The sequence below is a fragment of the Balaenoptera musculus genome, chromosome 6 (genome assembly GCF_009873245.2).
Source record: "Balaenoptera musculus isolate JJ_BM4_2016_0621 chromosome 6, mBalMus1.pri.v3, whole genome shotgun sequence".
NCBI lineage: Eukaryota > Metazoa > Chordata > Mammalia > Artiodactyla > Balaenopteridae > Balaenoptera > Balaenoptera musculus.
Window position 1 is genome coordinate 21,803,062 of NC_045790.1, and position 24,007 is coordinate 21,827,068.

Sequence of the window (24,007 nt, forward strand, 5' to 3'; positions counted from 1 at the left end):
CCAGCAAAACTGGCCAGTAAATACTATAAAAGTAAAATACAAATTACAATAACTAAAAGTATAAAATATCTAGAAATTATCCAAGAATCCAAAAATCCCTCTATGGGAAAACTTAGCTCTAATAAAGGAGATTGAAGATCTGAATAAATATTTACAAAGATATCCCATTCTCTTAGATTGGACAATTTAATATTATAAGATGTTGATTCTTCCTAAATTAATCTATGAGTGAAATGCAATATCAGACAATTCCACTTGGATATTTTTTGAGGAACTCAACTAAATTTATTTTAAAACGTATATGAAGGAATAAAAATCTATGAATAGTGAAGTCAATTTTAGAGAAAACAAAGGGTGAGTGTGCCCTGCCAAATATTAAGAAATGTTGAAAGATGATAATTTAATAAAGACAGTGAAATTGGCACGAGAACAGATGAACAGACCAAGGGAACATAATAACTTAAAGACTGATCCTTGTTTGTATGAGACTTAATGTAAGATAAACTATAAGAATAAATTAATGGAGAAACAACAGTTTGCTTAGTGAATGATTTGGGAAAACAATCTCACCATGTGAAGAAGAATAAAAATGAAATTTGACCCTTACCTAATCCTGATACAGGGATAGACTTTAGCTGGATTAAAGACCTAAATGTGAAAATAAAGATCTGAAATCAGTGGAGAGCTAAGAGTGTTGAAAAGTCCTTAAACTAAACTTCAAAAGCAAAAACTGTAAGGAAAAAAAGTTGATAGCTTTCGTTACATCAAAATGCACGCTTCTGCTCAATGAGACAGCTAAGATATAGAGGACAGATAGTAATGCAATTGCATGAAACTATAAGGGGTTATTACCTGGCATAAACCAGGAACTCCTAGAAGAATGAACAGATGAAAGGTAGTAATTCAAATAGAGAAATGGGGAAAAGATATGTACAAAATATTTTCGAAATAGGAGATCCTAATTAAGGCTGATAAATGAGGAAATAGAGACATAACATTATTTAGATAAATGTTTGGTTCTCCAGAAGAAATAAAGAGAAAAAGGTTTAAGTGGTTGCCTCGTGAGAGTGTGGCTGAAGATGGGAACATTTGGGGTAGAAATCCTTCAATATAATTTGATTTTTAAATTTAAAAGAAAAAGAACTAATGTCAAATAGCCTCATTCATATCTTTCAAAAAATTAAAGGAAATATCTCACCTCACTTAGAGTCATCTAGTCAGTAGTAATTGCACTGAAAATGTTGCATAAGAATAAAAATTTTAAGATATAATTTCAAAAATGATGGCAACATACTATTCACAAAATGGAAGGATTCAAATAGGTACGCATAAGTGACAAATAAAAAACAGATCTAATAAATCTTATACAGGAATTAAATATATCATATTTTATAAGACTTTTTAGCAGATTACAAGAACACAAAAATACATTGAACAGAAAAAATTATATTGAAAATGAAATAGATATGAAATACAAATGTGAGAGTACATAAAAATATAAACCAAGAAATCATTTTTTTGGGGGGGGGGATAGGTAATAAAACAACAGTAATTTATTCTCTCACAGTTCTGAAGGCCAGAGTCCAAAATCAAGATGTTGGCAGGTCTGCACTCCCTCCAGAGGCTCTGGGGTAAGATGACCAGCTTGTGACGGCTGTTGGTAATCCTTGGCTTTCCTTGGCTTGTAGCTACATCTCTCTGATCTCTACCTCTGTCTTCACGTCTTCTCATCTCCCCTGTGTCTCTCTTCTGAAGATACTTATCATTGGACTTAGGTACCCCCCGCCAATTCTCAGTACTCCAGAATGATCTCTTCATTTCAAGAACCTTAAATTAGTTACATCTGCAAAGACCCTTTTTCTAAATAAGGTAGCATTCACAGATTCCTGGAATTAGGATGCAGAAGTCTTTTTTTTTTTTAACTAATGAATTTTTAAAATTGAAATTTAGTTGATTTACAATACTGTATTTGTTTCAGGTATACAGCACAGTGATTCGTAAACCAAATAAATCTTTTATGTTTAAAGTACGCTATAGTTTCCAAAGCATTTTCGTTTTGAATATGAATTAACATTAACATTAGCTGAACATCACTCCAAACACCTTACTTTGGAGGTAAGTATCAATATATACCTCTTAGATGGATATCTAAGATTCTTAGGATCCTCAGATACATGTAACCAACAGAGAGAGAAGGCACATTGAAAATGTGATTTTGCATAAGAAGCAGTGTGATTTGGTGGATGGGCACATAGTCGCTGGAGCCCAACTACCTGGGTTCTATGTAGATTCTACCTCTTATTGGTTGTGTGATGATGGGCAAGTCACTCCACCTCTCTGTGCCTCAATTTCCTCTACCATAAAATGTGGATGTCAATAATCCCCAACTCACAGGGTTTCCTTGAGGATGAAAACGTGCTTAGAACACCATCTGGTACATTGTAAGCTTTCAGTTAAGGACCATCGTTTTCCTCGGTCTGATTTCCAACAGACAGAAGGCCAAGGAGGAGCAGAGACAGGTAAGGATAAGGAGAGAAGGAGTCATTGCTGGGTCTGGGCTCTGTACACTCTTCTGCAATTCTGTCAGATGTTTTAAGCAGAAGTTCATCCATCATTTTTGGAGGTGTTTTACTCCCCCAGGTCCCAGGCAGCTCCCTAAGACTTCCAGGGATCCTGAGAACAGGATGTCTTTTGTCTCTTCTAGAGCCTTCTGTGGGTGGTTGGGGGATGGGTAGCAAACAGTCCAAGGAGAACATTTGCTTTCTTGTCTAGCTTTTACCTGTCTTTCCACCTCGTCCCCTTTTCATTTCATTAGACAGGGAGTTTCACCTTAGCTCATTCTCTTTGTGCTCTGACACTGCATGGCACACATTTGGTTCGAGAATCACTGAGAGGTAGGCAGGACTTGTAAGACTGTGACCATATTACTGATGAGAAAGCCAACTGTCATAAAGTAAAGCTATTTGCTCAGGGTTGTACAAGGCTGTAAGGAAGAGCCAACGCCGTGAGTCTATAACAAGAGCTCATTGCTCTTGTCCTAGAATCTATTCACTCAATGTTTACCGGGTCAATGAGGGTCAGGTTGCACTGATGCAGCTGGCAGAGGGGACAAAGATTAATAAATATAGATCTTCTTTTTAAAAAAAATTTTGTTCTTTGGCTGCACTGTGGAGCATGTGGGATCTTAGTTCCCCGACCAGGGACTGAACCTGTGCCCCCTGCATTGGGAGCGTGGAGTCTTAACCACTGGACCGCCAGGGAAGTCCCTCCCTGTGGATCTTCTAGCATGTTCAGAAGAGGTTTCCATCAGCACAGCTGGTTGGAGCATTTGATCTCATCAGGTAGTTTGTGCCTGAGAGAATTAAGGTCTCCATCAACATGTTTGAAGGCTGTATGGTGCAGATACAACCGTGCTGATTTTAAAATATGATAAGTTGATTCTAACGTTCTTCCAGAAGAGAAAAAGTGTGAGAATGTCAAAGAATATTTCGAACAAGAGAAAGATAGGAGACTTGTCCTACCAGATACAAAAACATATTAGAAATCAACAATAGTTGGAAAGTTCTGACATTAGTCAAGGCAAGACAAACGGCTCACCAAGTGGCTATGGATCCATACGAAGAAGTATTTGAAGGAGAAAGGATGGCCTTTTTATAATTGTGAGGTGGGGACACTTTTTTAGCAAGGCAAAATTTCCAGGCCATAATGGAAGAGACTGGCGGACTTGATAGCATTAAAATTTGAAATAGTTGTAGAGAGAAAGATAACAAAGTCAAGAAAAGAAATTAAAAAAACTTGTCATATAGATATCTGATAAAACTATTTGTTGGTACCTATCCAAAGAAAGACTTTGCAAACTCTTGGACTCAAGATTTCAATTCTAAAATCCACATCGTAGAAATTCCCACAGAGGCACATATAGTTACATGTTCCAGGATGTTCATTTCAGCATTGTTTGTTGTAGGAAAAAAATAAGAAACTTAAATGTCTACGAAAAGAAAATTAGTCAAATAAATTGTAACCCATCCAAACTACAGAATACTCTTCATAAAGTAAAAGGAATGAAGGCCTGGTATAGAAAAATTCCTAGGTTAAGTCAGAACAAGGAACAAGAACAAGGCTGTTGTTCTGCATTTTAAAAAATCTATTTGAATATAGGTATATATGTAAATAGAAACCGGTCCTGGAGGATCTCCAATGAACTGTGAATAAGAGTTACCCCTGGGAAGGGGAGTGGAATGGGTGGAAATAGGATTTTCAAGTTTTATTCTTCATGCCTCCTTATTGTTCGGATGTTTAATTTGAACATGTAATCACTGTGTAATTTTAAAAATGTAAACAACGAGGAAGCAAGGCTCCTCATCCCCAGGGACGAAGAATAAGGACTTTGCACATCCATCTAAGCTGGGGAGTCAGACGAGCCGGGAGGCCACCCAGCCACTAAGGGACAGAAAACAGATGTGGAGGAACCGTGGGCCACGTGCACTCACCAATCCCCTGGTGCTCAGCTCCAAGCAGAGACTGTGGGTCGATTGCACAGGGCAAATGAGGGTTTTCTCTTCACTTGAACAAAAGAAATCAAGAATGTGGAAGAGGCAGATGTGACAGCCATAAAATGATGTATCACCCACAGATCTGAAGCCGTGGAAATGGCAACTCAGCCCTGTTCTAACTCAACTCAGCTCAGCAGCAGCAGCAGTGTTAAGATGCGCAGATAGAGAGACATCTCTGCTATCCCGGTAGGGGACTCAGGCCTGCCTGCATGGAGGCAGCCTGTTGGGAGGCCTGGCCTCCAGACCTCTACTAGTTCTGAGCTTGTGAGCTGAGAAAGGGCCAAGCTGCAAATACAAGTCTTTCTTACCTGCAATGAGCTGGGAAACCCGACAACACACCACACTTTAACTGCCTCTTTCACTTTCACTGGCATCAGAGCCTAAACACGCTGGGAATTTGAACAGAGGTCTCTCTCTTCAGCTCCAGCCCCCAGGGTGGGTGGGACACTCAGTTTCTCAGCTATCAGCCCCCGTGTGGGAGATGGAGGGGTGGGCTTGGAATTAACTGCCAGGAGATCTGGATTGTCAACAGAACATGCAGGAAGCTGGTTCTAAGCCGTGCATGTGAATTAAGGGGACAGAAATACTCCTTCAGTCTTCAGTATTTGGGGTGGCTTCCATAAAGCAGTTGCAGGAAAAATCACGGACCTGGATGTCATGTAAGTCCTAAGCCCTCCTGGAGTGATTTCCTACTGGATCATGTAAGAGGTAAGAGATCTGCACTCCTGTATCGAGTTCTTTTTGCCAATTTGTCTCATTCACATTATTATCATTAATAATAATAATAACACATATTTTGTACTTACTACACATCAGGTGCAATTTAAAGTATTTGCATGTATCGTCTCACCTAATTCTCACAACGGCTCTGTGGGCTGGGGCACGATTACTCTCATTTCACAGATGGAGAAACTGAGGCACAGTCAGTTTAAGCCACTCTCCAGGTTCACACGGATGGCAGGTGGTGATGCTGGTTCTCCTCTAGATGACCTGACTCCAGGGCTTCCTCTGCACTGTGCATGGAACCCGTGGCAGCCTCCTCAGATGTCACGGGGTCTGTGGACTAAATGAGGGTGAGAGGACAAAGGGGCCCATGGTGACGAGCAGCATGGAGGGTGCCTCCAAGGAAGTTCTTGGAAGCCATTAAGCAGGGGAGGGATGGCGTGGGGCTCAGGGGACAGTCACTCTGAGGGTAAGTACCAACAATCGGGGGAATGGAACCCAAGATTTGCAGTTTTCTGGCTTGTGCGTTGTCATCAAAATAGGACATTGGTTGGTGTGAGGCCGAACAAAGGGGCCTCCACATCCCCTGTGGGAAAGGTGTGTATGGGTAGTTCTTTCTCAGTGACAGAGGTCTGTCTGGAGACAAGGAGAATTTTCCAACTTGGCCTGGGAAACACTAAGACAGCAGGAGGATTTAAGATAATTCAAATATAGTCCTTCAGCCCAACTCTATTTCACAGAAAGAACTTGTTCAGTGAGGAGTAGGGTCTTGTCCAAGGACTCATGGCTATTGAGTAAATGAGCTACGACCAGACCCTGTTCTGTTTTCGAATTTGCCTTGGGCTGCCTCCTGTTCTGTTCTGGCATACTGTCCTCTGTGCTGACGCCTGCCACCCCCTCCAAGTCATAGACTTCCAAATGTTCATCATGGACAACACAGATAAGAAAGTATTTGATGTAATGACTGGAAGAAAGTCAGTTCATTAGTAGTTATGTTCATTATCAGAGATTCGTACTTGATTCAACGGTTTCTAGTATATTCAGAGAGTTGTGCACTCATCACCACAATCCGGTTTTAGAACACCTCCTGGAAAGGTCCCCGGTGCTGACAGTCTTCATCAGTCAATCTCATTCTCACCCCCAGCCGCAGGCAACCACTAACTTATCTTCTTTTTAGATTGGCTTTCTCTGGACATTGAATATACATGGAATCACATAATTTCGTGGTTGTTTTCATCTGGTTTCTTCACTTACCAAAATGTGTTTTTTTTTTTGAGACTTATTTATCCATTTCTTTTTTATTGCTGAATTGTATTCCATTGTATGAATATACCACTTTTTGTTTACTCATTCATCAGTTGGCAGACATTTGACTATCATGAATAATCCTGCTATGAACAGGGCTTCCCTGGTTGCACAGTGGTTAAGAATCTGCCTGCCAATGCAGGGGACACGGGTTCGAGCCCTGGTCGGGGAAGATCCCACATGCCGCGGAGCAACTAAGACCATGCGCCACAACTGCTGAACCTGTGCTCTAGAGCCCGCGAGCCACAACTACTGAGCCCACGTGTTACAACTACTGAAGCCCGTGCGCCTAGAGCCCGTGCTCCACAAGAGAAGCCACTGCAATGAGAAGCCTGTGCACTGCAACGAAGAGTAGCCCTCGCTCGCCGCAACTGGAGAAAGCCCGCGCGCAGCAACAAAGGCCCAATGCAGCCAAAAATAAATAAATAAAGTAAATTAAAAAAAAAATCCTGCTATGAATACTTGTGTACAATTTTTTGCACAAACGTTTGTTATTATTTCTCTTGGAAGTGGATTTGCTGGCCCACATGACAAATTTGTATTAACTTAAGAAACTGCCAAACTTTTCCAAAGTAGTTGTACCATTTTACCTTTCCACCACCAATGTAGTTTCCAATTTTTTCCGTATCTTGCCAATATTTGGTGTTATCTTTTTGATTATAGTCATTCTAGTGTGTAATAGTATCTCTTTGTAGTTTTAACTTGCCATTTCTCTGATGACTAATGAGGTCAAATACGTTTTCATGAGTTTAGATATTTGAATGTCTCTCTTGATGCAATGTCAAGTCTTTCACCATTTTAAAATTATGCTTTTGGATTTCTTATTTTGGGGTTGTGTTCTTTATACTTATGGATACACATCTTTTATTATATATGATTGGCAAATATTTTCTCACAGTCTGTGACTTGTCTTCATTTCTTTCAAGCTGTCTTTTGAAGAACAAATTAAACAATGAGTTAATGAAGCTTAATTTACCAATTTTTCCTTTTATGGCTTACGCTTTTGGTATTGTTATCTATGTTTGCCTAACCAAAGATTTAAAATATCTCCTCCTGTGCTTTCTCTTAGAAGTTTTGTAGTTTTAAGCTTTATATTTAGGCCTGTGGTCCACATGTCCTAACCTGACTCAAAGCCCCACTTTTCCTGAGCTACAGCCTCCTGTGGACAACAGAAAGGGAACCATTGTGGGTGGCTTCTTTCTCCCCTGGGGACAACTGTTGAGTGGAAACCAGCTCAAAAGGTTTCCATGCTGCTCACCCAGCCACTGCCTTTCTAAACAGGGGTCCATTGATAGAGCACTTCAGAACCCTCTCTCTCACACTGTCTCTAAAACAGCAATTTGTAACCTGCTTGAGGTTTGAGATGACTGTTGTTTCTCAACATTTTGCTTGCTTCATACAAATTTACTGCTTCCAGTAGATATTTTCTGTGGTGTATATTACCAGATTGTGGTCACTCTACAGCTTTAATATAAAGACTCTAGTTTTGGTTCGTGTTGATGTGTTTCAAGGATTGAAGTTAAATAATGTGTGAGCATTAAATAATGTTAATAAAGTTAAATAATGTCCACCATCTTTTCCAGGAACGTCCAATCATTTTTTAAACGTAGCAATAAACAACTAGATTATTGCAATTTTGACTTATAGAGTATTATAAAAGTAGCTGAAAAGTTACAATCCTAATCTGTTTATAAAAATAATAGGTCTGGTATTTTTGTAGTCATAAGTGGCCAAGGGTTAAATCAGTAGGAACCAAGGAAATTTCAGATACTGTACATTGAAGAAAGGCACTAAGAAATTAAATTAATATTTTCCAAAAACCCCCAAGACACAAACACACACACACACACAGAATACTACCCTAGGTCTGCAGAATTTAAAATCAAGAGACTATTCTGTTGAATAGATTACATATGCAAAAGACTGATTATCAGGAATGTAGGTTTATTTCATTAAAAAACAAAACAGATTCATCCCCCAAAGAGTACTGTATCCTTTAAAGCAGCAGCAATCACAAGGCACATATGTACAAAATACCTCAAGCAAAATAGAAACTAAACATTAAAAAAATGTTATTTAAAAAGATGTTGAAGACCATTTGTTAATATGAACATATATTATAAAATGACATTTTTAATATAATTTTATTCCTTTCCCTTTAATAAGAGATGGAGTAATAGTGTAATATTTATGTACTACCTTGTGGCACATATCACAAACATTTATACCACCCAACTTGGTTTGCTAAAGAAAAAACAGATAGCTAAAGCACAGCTTAAAAATTTTAATTTTAGTGCTTTCACATCTTTTTTAGATATTTGGAATTCATAAGCTGAAAAGAAATAAAGGTCTCATTTTCTTTAGCTTAGAAAAAAAGCTTGTAGTTATACGTCCCTATACAAAAAAGAATACATTCTAGATATTCTAAAATATCAAGGACATGATTTCTATTTTGGGATCATCACAATAATCCTCTTCTGAAAAGATTAGAAGTCAACACATAACGAATGTAAAGGTCAATTATACTAAAATAAAATAGTATTTGATTTAAATTATTGCTCACTTAGGAAGTATAGTGACTATTCTCTGGTTAGGGATGCTAAGATTCACTGTTAGAAATGGTGCAACATCAGTATTTAGCATATATAAAAATTCTAGGATTCAAATATATTATAATGAAAAATTTATAATAATCACACATAAAGTATTCCTTTATATAGTAGCCAATATATACATTGAGCTCCACATGACAAAGACTGAAAAAGATGTGTTTGAATTAGATCTTCAATACATTTTGTATCATATATGCTGAAGTGCCTCTAAGCTTCAATGTTGCAGACAATTTTCTATGAGATATTAAGGAGTGCTCACAATCTTTATCATTAGAAGGGAAAGAAGATACACTGAAGCTCCATTTTTAAACAATGACAACAAAAAAAAGAATATAAAATACTAGTATTAATAAAACGTTTAAATAGCACAATTTAAATATCAGTTATATGCTGTCATTAGTTTTTCTCTTAAGAAAATCAGTTCTTGGGCTTTTGGATTTGTTTTCTTTCAAGTACCCAGCATCCTTCTCGTGGTCATACACTGAGTCGATACCCACACCATCTAGTGACGCCCCGTCTGGTACCCGCAGGCCCCCTGTGGCTCACTGTGCAGTGACTCAGGCCTGTCTGCGTGTTGCGTGGTGAGAGGCCACCAGGCCCCAGACTAAAGCAGCACGGTCTGGGCCACCTTGCTGATCGTGGTCGCAGCTTTCTCCAGTTCCTCTTCTGTTTGTTCCACTGTGACCACAACCCTAATGCTGAGAAATAATAAGGGACACAAAAGATAGTCAAATGAGAGTCTATACCAAGGGTCAGCCTGCCACCTGTTTTCGTGAATGAAGCTCTTCTACTGGAACATGGCCTACTGTCCCTAGCCACTTTCTCACTGCCCCGGCAGGGCTGCGTAGTTGTGGCAGGGACCTGTGTCCTGCAAGCTGAAAGCATTTTACTACCTGCTATTGACAGGAGTTTGCCGTTCCCTGCCTGCACTAGTAGCGATCTAGTCCAGGTAACCTTGCAGTAGGGCTCTGCCCAGGCCGGCAGGGAACTCTGTCCTTTAAATCTACCGCTGCAAGCAGTATCAGGCCCAAAGCAGGAAGTCAACGTTTCCCATATTAATGAGCGTGTGGTTGTTCACAAGTGTAATTCAGTAAGTCATACAGAAGTCCTACAATACTTTGATGCGGGGCAGAAATTTTCAAGTTTTCAGGAAACTGAAGACAAGAAATATCAGCCTGACAGGGCACTTCTACCCGGGTCCCTCTCACTCCCCTCTGCAAACATCTGCATCAGCCACTGGACACATACACACTGAGTTGGGCTGGGCCCAGAGTCCTGAGGGCACGAGGGTGGCCCCCGTCCTCATGAAACACAGGATCACAACTTTGGATGGTGTAATTGGAACGGAGAGAGCAGGATCTTTAGGGTGCTTTCGAGCTGCTGCCAGAACAGCCTTCCAGAACCCAGCCCAGGGCCCCACGCCTGCACAGCGCTGACTCTGTGTGCTCTCGTGGGTCTCTCCCAGACTCCTCCAGGCTCCCTCTCCATGGTGCCTCTCAATCAAACCCGTGCTCTGGGCTCCCCAGATGCACCTGTAGGTCTCCACACCACTGCAGACCCTGCTGGAAGGCCCGATGCCCACCCCAGCTTGTTTGATATGCTTGATTCTGCAGGCTCGGCTTAAGCGTCTCCTGCTCTAGGAAGCCTCAGTCCCTCCCAGGCCAGAACTAACCATGCCCTCCTCCTCTGTGACCTCCCTGACCTGTTTCATGACCCTGAAACCCTCAAGCTCTGGGTGTCTACCTTCTTGGACTACACTGTTTAAGTGCTTAGGGGACAGAATCAGGTGTTGAATGAACGCCAATTTTAAATCATGAGTCGAGGTGCCTTCCCACTGAGGGCCGCTTGAACCTCTGTAGAGGTTTTCCCCACTGTCACTTTGCTTTTCCTTGGGTGTTTAATACGTGTTTGTCAGATGAAGTAACACACAGCACTTGGGCCAGAGGTGGGATGAGCAGCACCCCCCAGACTGTGCCACCCCCCCACCCCCCCCGTAAGGACTATCCTGGTGGTGGAAACAGCTGGCCCAGCACATGCTACCGCAGTACAGTGGCAGTTCGTCGCCAGTGCGAACCTGGGCTGTCCCAGTTCGTTCTTGGGATCGCAGATGTTTCATTAAGTTAATTACAGAGTCCTGAGGGGATTTTCAATTAATATGGGAAAACATCTAGTTTAAGAACAGAAACAGGTGATGTTCTATCTTTTAACTATACACATTCTTCCTTATCCTGTGACAGTCTTTCAAAAAATTTCAAAACATAATACATTTCATACAAAGTTTAAAGTAGAAAACAATGACTCAGGTCATAATTTTAGGTATACCAACCTCGGAGGAGGGAGATACTTCTCTTCTTTCTCCAGGTAGCGCGCCAGAGTTAACGCGATGCCTCTGTCCATGCACTGTATGAGGAAAAGGAATACATTTGCAGCCTGGACTGCAGACACTGGTCATTAAAACAGGAAGGTGCACTGAAATGCTCCTCTCAAGAGTAGTTTTAATTCACCTTTCCAACTATAACTGCTAGAAGACAAAACAAAACACCACAGAATCATCTTATCATCTTGAGAGCACTGCTCTACAGAACTTCCTGCAATGATGGAGGTGTCCGTCCTGTGCTGTCCACGACGGCAGCCAGGGGCCCACGTGGCTCTCGGGCACTTGGAGATATGGCTAGTGCAACTGTAACACTGAACTTTGAATCTGACTTAATTTAAACAGCCATAGGTAACTAGTGGTTACCACTTTAGGCAAAGCAGAGTTAGGACAAGGGGAAACAGGACCAGCAAAGCCCCGGAGGCTAACCAAGAGCTGGACTTAATAACGCCAGCAGAATCATTTCAGAGAGGAATTGCTCACACGTCAAATATCAACAACACCTCTGATTCCCATGTGCTACACTTGGACACAGTGCTACCAAGCACAGAAGAGTCTGGTGTCACATTCTGCACAGCTTTCCAATACATCAGCTACCTGCCAACATTTTTTAAAAAATTAAATAATCACTATCAAAATAAAGCATAAAGTCAGACGAGGGTAATGGTTTATAAGGGTTTCTTCCTTGGGGTGATGAAATGTTTTGAAATCAGATAGTGATGGCTGCACAACCCTGTGAGGATACTAAAAACCACTCAACTGTATACTTTAAAGAGTGAATTTTATGGAACGTGAATCGTATTTTTAAACAAACAAACAAACGAACAACCAGCTAGAGCAAGGGGTGCTGTAAAGGAAAGAACAATCACTGCCAGCGTGTGGCAGTGCAGGTATTTGCCTGAAGAGGGGCCATTCTGTAAGCTGTGAGGCAAGGTTTTCCTCTGCTAGGAAAAGATGGAAAACAACGGCAGGCAATGTCTTTTGCTGATTCTACATTCTGGAAGTGTACTTGGAAAAGTTAACTCCTTCTGCAAACATCTGGACTGGCTCCGTTTCTAGTCCTGTCTAGTTAAGAAACAGTATAAACCATAGCTCAGTTTGTAAAAACTGTTTTATCAAGCAAGTCAACAAAAATTTGGCAGAACTGCTCAGTTCTGCAAAGCTTAAACAAGAACTACGGTGTCATGATCCTTTTTTCTCTTTCAAATATTGAAAAGAAAAAGCAAAGAGGAACAGGACAAAAGACTTATTAAGATGGACGCTGCGATGATGCAAACAAACTCTAAGAGTTTTCCTCCTCCTTCCTACAAATGCAGTTTCCAGATAGTATTCTGTTCCCTTCCCCAGAGCCTGTTCTCTCCTCATTCAACTCTCAAGGTGATTTCCTGAAGACAGCCAATACCCAGTGGGAGCCCACAGATGTAACTTTGGGATCTGTGAATTGTCCAGACTCACTTTTTCTTTTTGTTATGAGGATAACCTATGTAAGAGAAGTATCGAGTCACTTGATTCACATGCCCTTTCTGAGTCTCCCTCTGGAACAGAGTAGCAGTAAGACCTTAGCTGTTGCTACCCAGTGAGAAAAGAACTGAGGTGGATCTGACTGGAACTGACACCCTGGCACCTAGAGAAGGGCCACGTCCCGTGACACAAAGTGTGTAGAGAAGCACCCTGAGGGGGTTCGAGGGGAGGCTCTGGGATAATAACGGCGTCACCACAGACTCCAACACAGGACATGCAGCTTCACAAGGCTGCTCTGGCGGCGGTCAGCATCAGTCACACCACCCGGCAACTCAGTTAGAAAACAAACTCAGCTGTCACATGAAGGTAATGTCATAATTTGACTCTTACTAGGCTTGTCTGTTCTGCTTATATTTAATTTATAAATTTGTTTTGGTATTACATTTGTACAGGAGCTCTAATTAAAAGGATGTTGTACTTCCTTTTATAGCTTATACATTTAAGTAATATGACAATAAAAACACCGCGGCAGTAAAAAAGGTCTGTGGGGTGCTTTTCCCCTTTAAAGAGTTTTTTTTCAAGTCTGCAGAGCTGCACCTGAGGAGACATCTGTGACATTTCCTCACTCAGCAAGGCGAGAGCCACTCCAGCCAGTTCATTCACAATCTGACACGTTTCCTTAATTAGGAATCTCATATTCTGGGTTTGGTTTTATTTTGTTTTTTTAGGACAACTGATTCTGGAAGGCCACAAGTTGCAAGAAGCTCTCCACGAATCAATGATCCACAAGTTGCAAGAAGCTCTCCATGAATCAATGACTGCAGGTACTGTGGTTCACACATCGTCGGGTACAGGTCAGCTGAAGCCAGCGGTGAAGCCAGAGGCTGGCTTAGCACCACAGTCTCCATACTGAGCAGCCACGTGACTGCCTGCTGTGCCACAGCCGGGCAGGGGCACACGGCAGACTTGACCAGCACCACTACCCTGACGCCTGGCAGCACGGACTCGGGGAAGGAGCCTCTGAAAGGAACCATCAGGACAAGCAGGACAGGGAAGCAGGGTGAAGCCTGTCTTCATTCTCAAATACGTACGCCATGTATTTCAGATTCAAGTACAAGGCAGCACCACCCTCGGTGCTCAGTGCTGCAGGGCCACTTGACCGTTCTTCAGAAGGAGGAAAGTGAGGAGAGAGGACTTGGGTGAACGCAGCTCTACTGAACAGTAAAGGCCAAGGGATCTTCCCTAGTGATGCATTTCTTAGTTAATAACTAAGGTACACTTAGTAGTAAGACTTTCAGAAGTCAGACATTTAAATCAAGCTCCCAAGTTAGGCATGGTAAAGAAGTGGCTCGTCTTCCTTCCTTTTTGCTTACAGGATTATTTCGACCTGTTTCTGAGCTATGCTGGGTGTTCAGCCCCAGACAGTCAGCTGTCCGGTGTTGTGCGCCATCACCATACAGAATGCCATCCCCACCTACATGTGCGAAAGCCTGGCTTTGTAAATAGTAAGCAACTGGGTTTTCTGGAAGACTAATTATTCAGAGTGGAAGCAAAGCGTATTTTAATACAATGTGGCAAAGAACACAACTTCAACGTGAGCTGAAAATTGACCCAATGGAATAACCTGTAGCCTGTCAGTAGAGACGTGCTACAGACTCCACTGGGCAGGGACAGACGTCGGGAAGGCTGGGCATCAGAACAATTCCATGTCACCAGAGGGGTAACCACAACTTCTGTTGTACCCAATCTCTTAGGGCAAAGAGAGCATTCTTAAAAATGACCTTAAAAATTGCTTGGGTTCAGGGTAGAAGGGCACGAAGAGATTCACCCGAATAACTGGATACTCACTTGAGTTACTATTTCCTGAAGTAGTTTAACGTCTCTTTCTCGACACCCAGTGCTCTCTTCCAGCTGGAGGTGAAATGCTGGAGAAATGGACTCACCCACCACTTTTAATCCAGAAATGCTGAGGAAGGGAAACACACACACAAGCATAAATCCTCTTCCGAGCTCAGATTTCTCACATATAAATAATTTTACAAAGTCTGCATTAATGAATGTGACAGAAACTTGGGACTTCCATGGGAAACATCATGTGGTGGGATTCCAGATCTGACAAAGGGAGGTAAAAACGCACGCTCTGGGCAGTGCTTCCTAGTCTAGGACACCCTGCAGCACGGCTGGGAAGAGGATTCCCGGTCCCGCAGGACCCTCCGGCTCACATTTCACAGAGAACACGTGCGTCATCCCCAGCCTCCCACCAGACGGTCTACATGCCTCACCCACCTTGGCTGGGGCCACCCCCTCCTCAAGGGGCCCCTTGCAGGCCCACTCAGCCCTGGGCCTCTGCCCTGTCGCTTCCTCTCCTCACCTGCTCTCTCCTGTTCTTGCACGGCTAGCGCCAGACACGCCCGGTCCCAGGTCCAGGGTCACTCCTCTGAGGGCCTCCCTCATCACCCACTTTAGGGAAGTGTCTGCACCATCATTTTCTATTATTTCTGTTTCCTCCATGGATAACATATTATAATTGATAATGCTGCTTCCTTATTTGCTAAATCTTTAGTTTGTATCTTGTCTTTTATAAACTACAGGGATGATTTCTGACACTAAAATTTTATATTTTGGTCACCAACAATATATTTAGGTTGTAAAGCTGTCTTCTTGTGTACATGTTTAATTTTAAATTTTTCTTGAATTACGATTATTTTCTTCTCTCTTAGGATTAACAGCACAGAAATCTGCTGTTTCTCAGGAAGGAAGAGGGATTTCTTTAGGGGTGAAAGCCTGTATTTTCAAATGATTATTGCAGTGTTATGAGAACTGTAGGCCATATAATTTAGCCAGGTATGGTTTGATTTCTGACCTATCTCCTAGGACAAAAATAGTGATACATGTCTATTTGAAATTGGGCTAAACATTTTAAATGGCTTTCATTTAGTCTGCTTTACCTGGAAAGATCTGCTTTTCCCTTAGAATGAAATGAGCACAAAAAGCACTTGTTAGCATATTCGATTCTTCAAATATGTTTAGGACTCAACAAGCTTTTACTGAATGACTACCTGTGCCGAGTATCACATGAAGTGAGGAAGCTAAGCTCACCTGCCTTTCGAACCATCCTTGAACATCATTAATTTGTGTCTACTTTCTTTAAATGTAATGCATCACACTAGGATCTCTCAATAAATCAGGCTGCAGATTTGAATCATGGAATCTCAGACTCTAGGGCTTCTGGAATATGGGGAAACCTTATAGATCAGTTGTTTTACTACTGTAGAAACTAAGAAATATGCTTTCAAAACCCATTTCCTAGGTGAATTCTGAATGTGTTAAACTTGTACACAAAGAAGTATTAATTGTTTTAGGTCATGTACTCTCAGGGAGAACTTAAAAAATTACTTTTCAAATTGCATTTCATATGAATTAAATGGCCTGGATTTTCCTTGATACAAACAAGGCACCTACAAGCCCAATTGAGCTTATTATTCGATCAAATGAGCTCATCTCACATGTTAGGTGGAGCAAGTTGGTGAGAGAAGGAATGAAACAAAATGCTCTCTTTCTGGCTGCCTGGATGCTGAATGTCGCATTAAAGTTTAACTAAAACCAAACAGACAGAGAATTATAACTTGAGTTCAGAAAGTTAGAAGCTGTGTTTCAGAGCCTGTTATACTTAAAAAAACGTTTCTGGAGAGCACATTATTTACCATATTACTTTACCCATTTTACCAAATGGAAATACTAAACACTGGTCTAGGTCCTAGGGATAGAACAATCAACAATTCAGACGTGGTCTCCATCATGTGCTTAGTGTGGGGAAAGCGCTGGACATGAATAATTATCTGTTAGAATTTAGGGGCTCTTCAAGATTCCAGCAAGGACCCAAAGTAGCATAGGCCGCTGACTTCCTCTCCCAAATGCAACCTCAGAGATGAGAGAAGCAAATCACTGATTAGAGGAGACTAAAAAAAATTACTTAGAACTGAACACTGAAAATACTTACTGCCTTTGAAATGTTTATCTTTAAGCTATTTATTGGAAAATAATAACACCAATAACCTAAATGTAAAAAGCTAAAAAAGAGTAAAAAAACACAATTCAATGAAACAAGAAAGCAGAAAAATAAGGGAAAAAAATCAATCAAAGAAAACAAAATATGAGTAAGAAACAAAATCAAACTTAAAAAAACGTGCTGGGCAAAATCCTGGAAAGATTATCATAAGAATGAAAACGACAGAAACAGAAAATAAAAAGGGGAAATAATACAGACACAAGAGAGAGAATCACAGACTACACCCAGCCCAAAGGCCCCAAGTCTAGAGAGTCTTACAGAGGAGTCCTGCTCAACTTTGAAGAAACAAATAATCAAGCCTGGTCTTATACAGTGGCTCCATAATGCAGGGAAGTGGAAAAACTGCTCAATACTTTATTGAGGCTACGACAACATTGATTCCTAGGTTATATTAGGTTGCTGTAACAAAAGATTATAGGCCCATTTAAATTATAAATATGGATATAAAAATTCAAAATCCTAACTAACAGTGCAGAAAAATATACTGTAATCAAGGAGGGGTTTACTCAGGAATGCAAGGATGTTTTAACATCAGAAAATACAGTCATCCCTCGGTAGTCACAGGAACACTGGGTAAAGTGCAGGAGTAGAGGTGGGTTTCAGTAGTTTCAAGTGTACATGAGAGGTGAGGATGTGGAGAGGGCATAAACAACTCTGGAAAAAGACTGGCTACAAAGAGAAGCAGAGCAATGGGCTAGTTGCTAGAGGGGAGTATGGGGTCACGGGAAAGAAGAATTTAAGACAAGATAGGGCAGAGTGTACTTGAATGCTAATCAAATGACTCAGGAAAGGGGAGAGACTGAAGAGAAAGGAGAGGAGACAACCAAAGGCACTCGGTCCTTAAGAAAGGAGAGCTGTGATGGATGGAGGAACGTTTCTTTGGCTATAACACGAGGGAAGACTGGTTCGGATACCCGCAGGTGTACAGGTTTGTGAGGGAAAATGAGGGAGTTCCCAAGTGACAGCATGAGGCAAGGCTGTCAGCTAAAAGTGGGTGGAGTGAGACAGAGGGTTAGGGATTTTGGAGAGAAGAAAAAGTGTGAGAGAGCTGGGAAAAGTAGAGGATTGGACTTAAAAAATAAACACATTAACACTCATAGAATAAAGGGCATCTGAGGTAGGTGTTCATGAATTGACAGTGACTCCAATGTGCTAGGCTGAGCTGGTTTATTAATATTTCATAAGCCAATGTAACTGGAAACAATAATATCTCTCTACCACAAATCATGCAAGAACTTTTGTTAGGATCATAAGTCAGACCCAGACTTCAATTATTTCTCCCCCTACTTTATCTGGAACATCTGTGACCTGCTTATTTATTAACTGTCCTTTTTAGAAAAGTTTCTAGTTTCCATATCTGGCAATAGGGATAGGACTTCCACGACTGAGAAGGCAGGTTTCAACTTGGAAAGGCAAAAAGAAACCACAGGCAAGGTGAGATCATTTTCTGTAAGATAAGAAATCTGCCTGAAGATGTCACTAGCCTCAATGTTTTTCTCAATTCTAGAGGAATCTTAAAGAACTACTCTTGTGTAGTTAAAACAAAAGTAAACAGAACACTCATAAGGTTCACTTTGATTTCACTTGTTTCTTTTTCTTGAAGTAACTTAAAAAAATGAGTAATTTTCTAAAAAGCAGCATGGACAGTATGAACCCACTGTCATCTAATTACATCCTTTTACCCGTACAGATGTGTGGGAATTCTCCAGTGTTTATGCTGGTTATTTCTGGTGGCAGCATGTTGTTATTTCTTTTCATCTTTGTTATCTTCTGTACTACTGTAATATTTTACCAATGAGCTTGTATCATTTTTAGAAAAACAAAGTTATGATTTTTTAAAACAATGACAAAATGGATGCTCTGGTTTCACACACAGAGACAAATTTGAATGAACTGTGTTTTTGGTTTCTTAGTTGCAATTTAGACAAACTGACTCAAGCCGATTAAATGCACTGAAAACCAAAGAGGTGACACTCAAAATTTTTCACAAGTTGTTTAAATGTTGTGCAGATTAACTTTTGAGTTGGTTGAAAATATATAAAACTCACCCTTGTAAAGCTTTATGAATTCGTTTGCACTTTTCCTTCAACACTGCAAAAATACCTGAAGGAGACAAATACATTTGATAGTACATTTGGAAGATTGGATATACTAATCTAAAAATGTTTTTCAAGATCCAGTTCATCAATTTAAAACGCAGCAAATCCTTCTGCCCACTAATAACACATAAATAGACAGCCAGTAACTCCTCTGAAGGTCCCCAACTTTCATCTGTGGCATATACTAGCTGGCACCTGCTCACCCAACTTTCAGCAAAATCTGGGATAAAGTTTTCCACAACAAAACAATGGCTCTGTTCTTATTAAGATACTATAAATTATCTGGCCAAGAACAAAAGGGTACAAATATATTAAATATTTCTGGACCCTAAACAATTTGGGAAAAAAACAGACACTGCAGTAATGTTTATGATCTCTTCTTGATATTTTCACTTTCTTTTAAGGAAAATCCACAAACTGAAATATCTGAGGAGACAGGAGTGGCAGGGTATCTGACAAGTATATGAATGTGCACACAGAAACACTCACTTTTACTGATTCTCTGAATTAAAACCAATGCTGAATCTTTAGAAATTTATAAAATTTAAAATTACAAATACCAGGCCTGCTTTTCCATTTTCCTTTTAGTCTTTGGTGAGGAGGCGCTATCACAGCCCAGAACCACATTTTAAATTGAGTCGACTGCCCATTAAGCAAGTTTTAATAGTTGGTAAACCTGTATGGCCTCAGCACCAACTCATGAATCAAAGGCTGATGGGGAAAACTAGACAACAGTTATAAAAGTATAAGTACCAAAAATTAGCATACTTCAGCTAATTTCTCAAAAAACCCCGATAAACTAAATGATGACTGGCCCAGAGCTAATCCCTCCTTTTTCTGGCATCTCTGCCCACCAAGGGAGCGAGCTTTGCTTTGGCTCTGGCTTCATCTCCAGAAACATGAGAGAAGCTCTAACCCGGAAACCCTGAGGCAGGGACAACTTCTTCACCATCATTTTTCCCATAAATTGCCAGATAATGTAATTCAGAGCCAGAACTTTGTCTGGGAAATCATTTCCTCCAGCTAATTTCTCCAAAAAGGCAAACCAGCAGCATGGCTAACATGACTTGAAATATCTTTGATTTCCTGGGTTTAAAGGTTATACCTGGATTTTCTTCCATGATGTTGAGGGCCTCAATTGCAGCAGCAGCTAAGAGGGGAGGTAATGAAGCTGAAAAGCAGTATCCCTGGCCGGAAAGTCGCTGAGAAGAAACAAACAAGTTATAAAACATAAACACTTTTTTTGTCTCTGTTTTTCTTTGGCTAAAAAATCTAAAGGCACCAAATCTCTGCACTCCCTACCAAATAGCACGTACAAATGGTGAGGTGGTAAGACCCAGGCATGTACAGAAGTTATGTAACAAAACCAAAACTTTTTTAGAAAAGGAGATAATTTCTAAATGTAAATATTTTGAATGATTCTTTAACAAATCTACTTCTAAATAAAAATTGTGTGAAAAACTAAGTTAGAATGAAATTTTGTAATAGCGGTTACATTTTTAGTTGACCAGTGGAGCAACGGTTTTCAGTTTTTGCTTTTGTTTTTAAAAAGAACCCACCTGATGGTCAATTACGAAAGACCTGCCACAGCAGAAACCCCCAATAGAAGCAAGTGAATTCTCCATGTTGGCACTGATAAGATCAATATCATCAATCTGTCAGAAAAGAGGGACAGTGGGAGTTATTTCTCAATTTAAAGAAAAGGAGGGGGAAAAAAAAAGGCCAATGTCAATCCTAGAGACAAAATTTCAGCACTAATGTCAACATCTGGATTCAAACTACCTCCTTGAAAATAAAGGGTCATACAAAATCAATTGTTAAAAGGACGGATGTTTCATAGCCCACCTCTGAAGATGTCTCACTTTATACGTTTTTGCCATTCCATCATTCATCAACAATTTATTCACAGTAGAAGAGCTAGATAAAAGATGAAATCTAAAGTTGTTTGATACTAAACATATTCAGAGGTACAAGATAAGATCATTTCCTTGCTAAAACAGTGGTCTCAGCTGTCCTTCTCCATAGAAGGTACTTGAGATAAATAAAAAGAAATCTATCAGGGTTTTGAGCACTTTGGAACAAGTACTACATTCCATTTACCTTTTCCACCTTTTCAAAAATGAAATCAATTTATCCAAACATGATGGCAATGGGCCATCATGGGCTCTGACCAAAGTGGACCAACTGGGCAGTGGATGAACCTAATGTGCCCACTGGGCTCCTGAGTACCCACGACCTTCTCAACGGCTCAGCACTCCTTTGGTCCTCACCGTCTGCTCCAGCCCCCAGCACCAAGTTCCATCCTGCATACAGTAGCCATTCTGTAATTACTCAATGATGGCCATAATAATGACTGGTCAGATCACATCTGGTGTTTTTCCAAGTGTTCCACAGATCCAACAAGGAAACCTGCGCACTCTTCTTCTTTTTTTCTAACCTTTCATTATGAAAAATTTCAAACATATACAAAAGTATAAAGAATCCCCATCACCAGATTCAATAATTATCAACTTACGGACAATCCTGTGCCACGTATAAGCCCCCTACTGCCCTCTTCATTTCTTTGGAGCAAATCTCAGACTTTACATGTTTTCATCTATAAATATTTCAGTGTGCATTTCTAAAAGATATGCCCTCTTTCAAAAACATTACCACACTTAAAAAATGAAAAATTTCTTAATATCAAACACTGAGTGTTCAAGTATCTCTGTCTCACAAAGCTTGTTTTTCACAGTATTTGTTTGAATTAGGGTCCAAATAAGGTCCATACATTCTGCACTCTTACTCAAGCCATTATAAATACTACCTCTGAGACAACTGCTGGAAGCAGTGAGAAAACTAGAACAGTGAAATTAGATAGTGCTTTTTCCTTCTTTAAAATTTTCATGCCTTAAAAATTGCTCTGGTGTAAATTTTACTTGAATTAATTTCCATTTATCTTAAATTCTTCAGTGCATTTCATTGCCAAATGTCAGTTTGTCTTTGAAGAGTATGCTTCAGTCAACTTGGTGTGATAGTCATTCTGCTCTACATTTTTCTCTAGGTCTGTATGGGTAGAGGGATGCAAATAATCTAAGGCGAGTTTATGTTTTATAGTTCAACATTTTAACACAAGCTGCAAAACTTTTATGCACAAGATTTGGAGAAAAGCTTCCTTCACATCAACCACACAGCGGTGGGTAAGGGCAGGTTACACAGTGGTCGGTGAGGACAGGTTCTGCAGATGGGCCCACACTGTTCCTCTCCGAGGCTCTAGGAGCAAAACCCACTAAGAGTAGGGCTAGTTGAGGCTCATTTCCTTTCAGCAAGAGAAAACATAAAAAACTCACTCCAGTTGTCTGGGACCTTGAGCGGCTTTGTGAATCCATGCTGGTGGTATTTCTAATATATATATATAAATCACCCCCATACACACAAATAACAATACAGAATTTTAAATATTAGAAAGAACATCTTTTCACTGCTATGATACTTTCTAAAGGACAACTTAGAGAATTCTTACTGATTTTAAAGAAAAAATGGAAGGCAAATTTAACTGTTTCTAGAGAAGAAACACTGAAAGCTGGGATCAAATGTTACCGTGTAAACAGAACACAAATTCTATGATTAGCCACTGAGTTCCAAGGGAAGATGGGGACCCTGGTCTGGCTGACCCAATCCTCTGTGGGCTCAGTGAAGTGACAGACACCAAAGCTGCATCCTGCACATCGATGAGGAACACTGTCTTGTGCCCATGAAACCTGCCCAGCAGGATAGAACTGCATGGTTACTATATGAAGGAATGTTCCAAAAAAGCAGAGCTTACATCGATTCCAAAATGTTCAGTGACTCCTCGGCCATGCTCCCCCAGGACTCCAAACGAAAGGCTTTCCTCCAGAAAGATCCTTGCTTTATATCTGTATTTTAACTTAACCTAAGTGGTAAATAAACACAACTTTAAAATACTGAAAATTCATAAAATTCATATTTGTGAATCTGCCTACTTGCTAAAATTTATTTGTAACCTCCAAATCAATACTTAGGGCATATTTGCAGGGTGGTGAAAAACTTTGAGTCACCTGAAATGCACCTTCCCAGCTGAGTTAACAGGCTACTGCTTCAGTTTATACTGCAAACAAGTGTCCTTTTCACATTCTGTTTACTGCCACATTTTTCGCATTTTGTGCTTTTCGTTGTGATTTTGTTGTTTAAAATGGCCCCCAAGCACAGTGCTGAAGTTCGGCCTAGAGTGCCTAAGTGCAAGAAGGCTGTGATGTGCCTTATGGAAAAAATGTGTGTGTTACATAAACTTCATTCAGGCCTGAGTTATAGTACTGTTGGCTGTGAGTTCAATATGGATAAATCAACGATATATATTAAATAAGATGTCTTTAAACAGAAACACATATAAAACAAGGTTATGTATTGAGTAACTGATGAAAATGTTGTGACTAGAGGGTTGCAGAAAACTAACTCTGCATTTGCCCTAGGAGCAAAAGTTCAGTATTTGGTAATTCAGTATTTGCAGCAGGTTTATAGAACATAAATATATATATATATATATACACACACACACACACATACACACACACATATACACACACACTTTATAGAACATAACTACCATGAATAATGAAAATTAACTGTACTTTAGATGCTCTAAAATGATTCAATTTAACTCAGTAATATAGACAGCACAATGCCAATTTTTAAAGAAGGAACTGTTAAGACACTATGAGTATAGACATGTAATCTATCTGTTAAATACTGGTCTGATTATACATAAAAACTCCTAGGGAAATGTTGTAAATATTCTTCCCTCAGAGGCACTA

The 24,007-nt window shown here is 40.3% G+C and overlaps 1 protein-coding gene across 16 annotated transcripts in view; it reads right to left on the bottom strand.

Annotated features, from left to right (window-relative positions):
* The window catches only part of SPTLC1 (serine palmitoyltransferase long chain base subunit 1), a 65,695-nt gene that overhangs the window by 2,312 nt on the left and 39,376 nt on the right, over positions 1-24,007 (bottom strand). For 6 of the 16 annotated variants that reach the window (XM_036856026.1, XM_036856024.1, XM_036856036.1 and 3 more), the window contains 7 exons: positions 23,002-23,109; positions 20,756-20,851; positions 20,302-20,398; positions 19,146-19,200; positions 14,877-14,994; positions 11,520-11,593; positions 8,509-9,891 (listed from right to left, as the gene is read on the bottom strand). In XM_036856026.1, the coding sequence (XP_036711921.1) occupies positions 9,798-9,891; positions 11,520-11,593; positions 14,877-14,994; positions 19,146-19,200; positions 20,302-20,398; positions 20,756-20,851; positions 23,002-23,109 (642 nt within the window). In that variant the 3' untranslated portion in view covers positions 8,509-9,797. The other 10 variants (XM_036856029.1, XM_036856028.1, XM_036856027.1 and 7 more) reach the window with 10 other exon arrangements.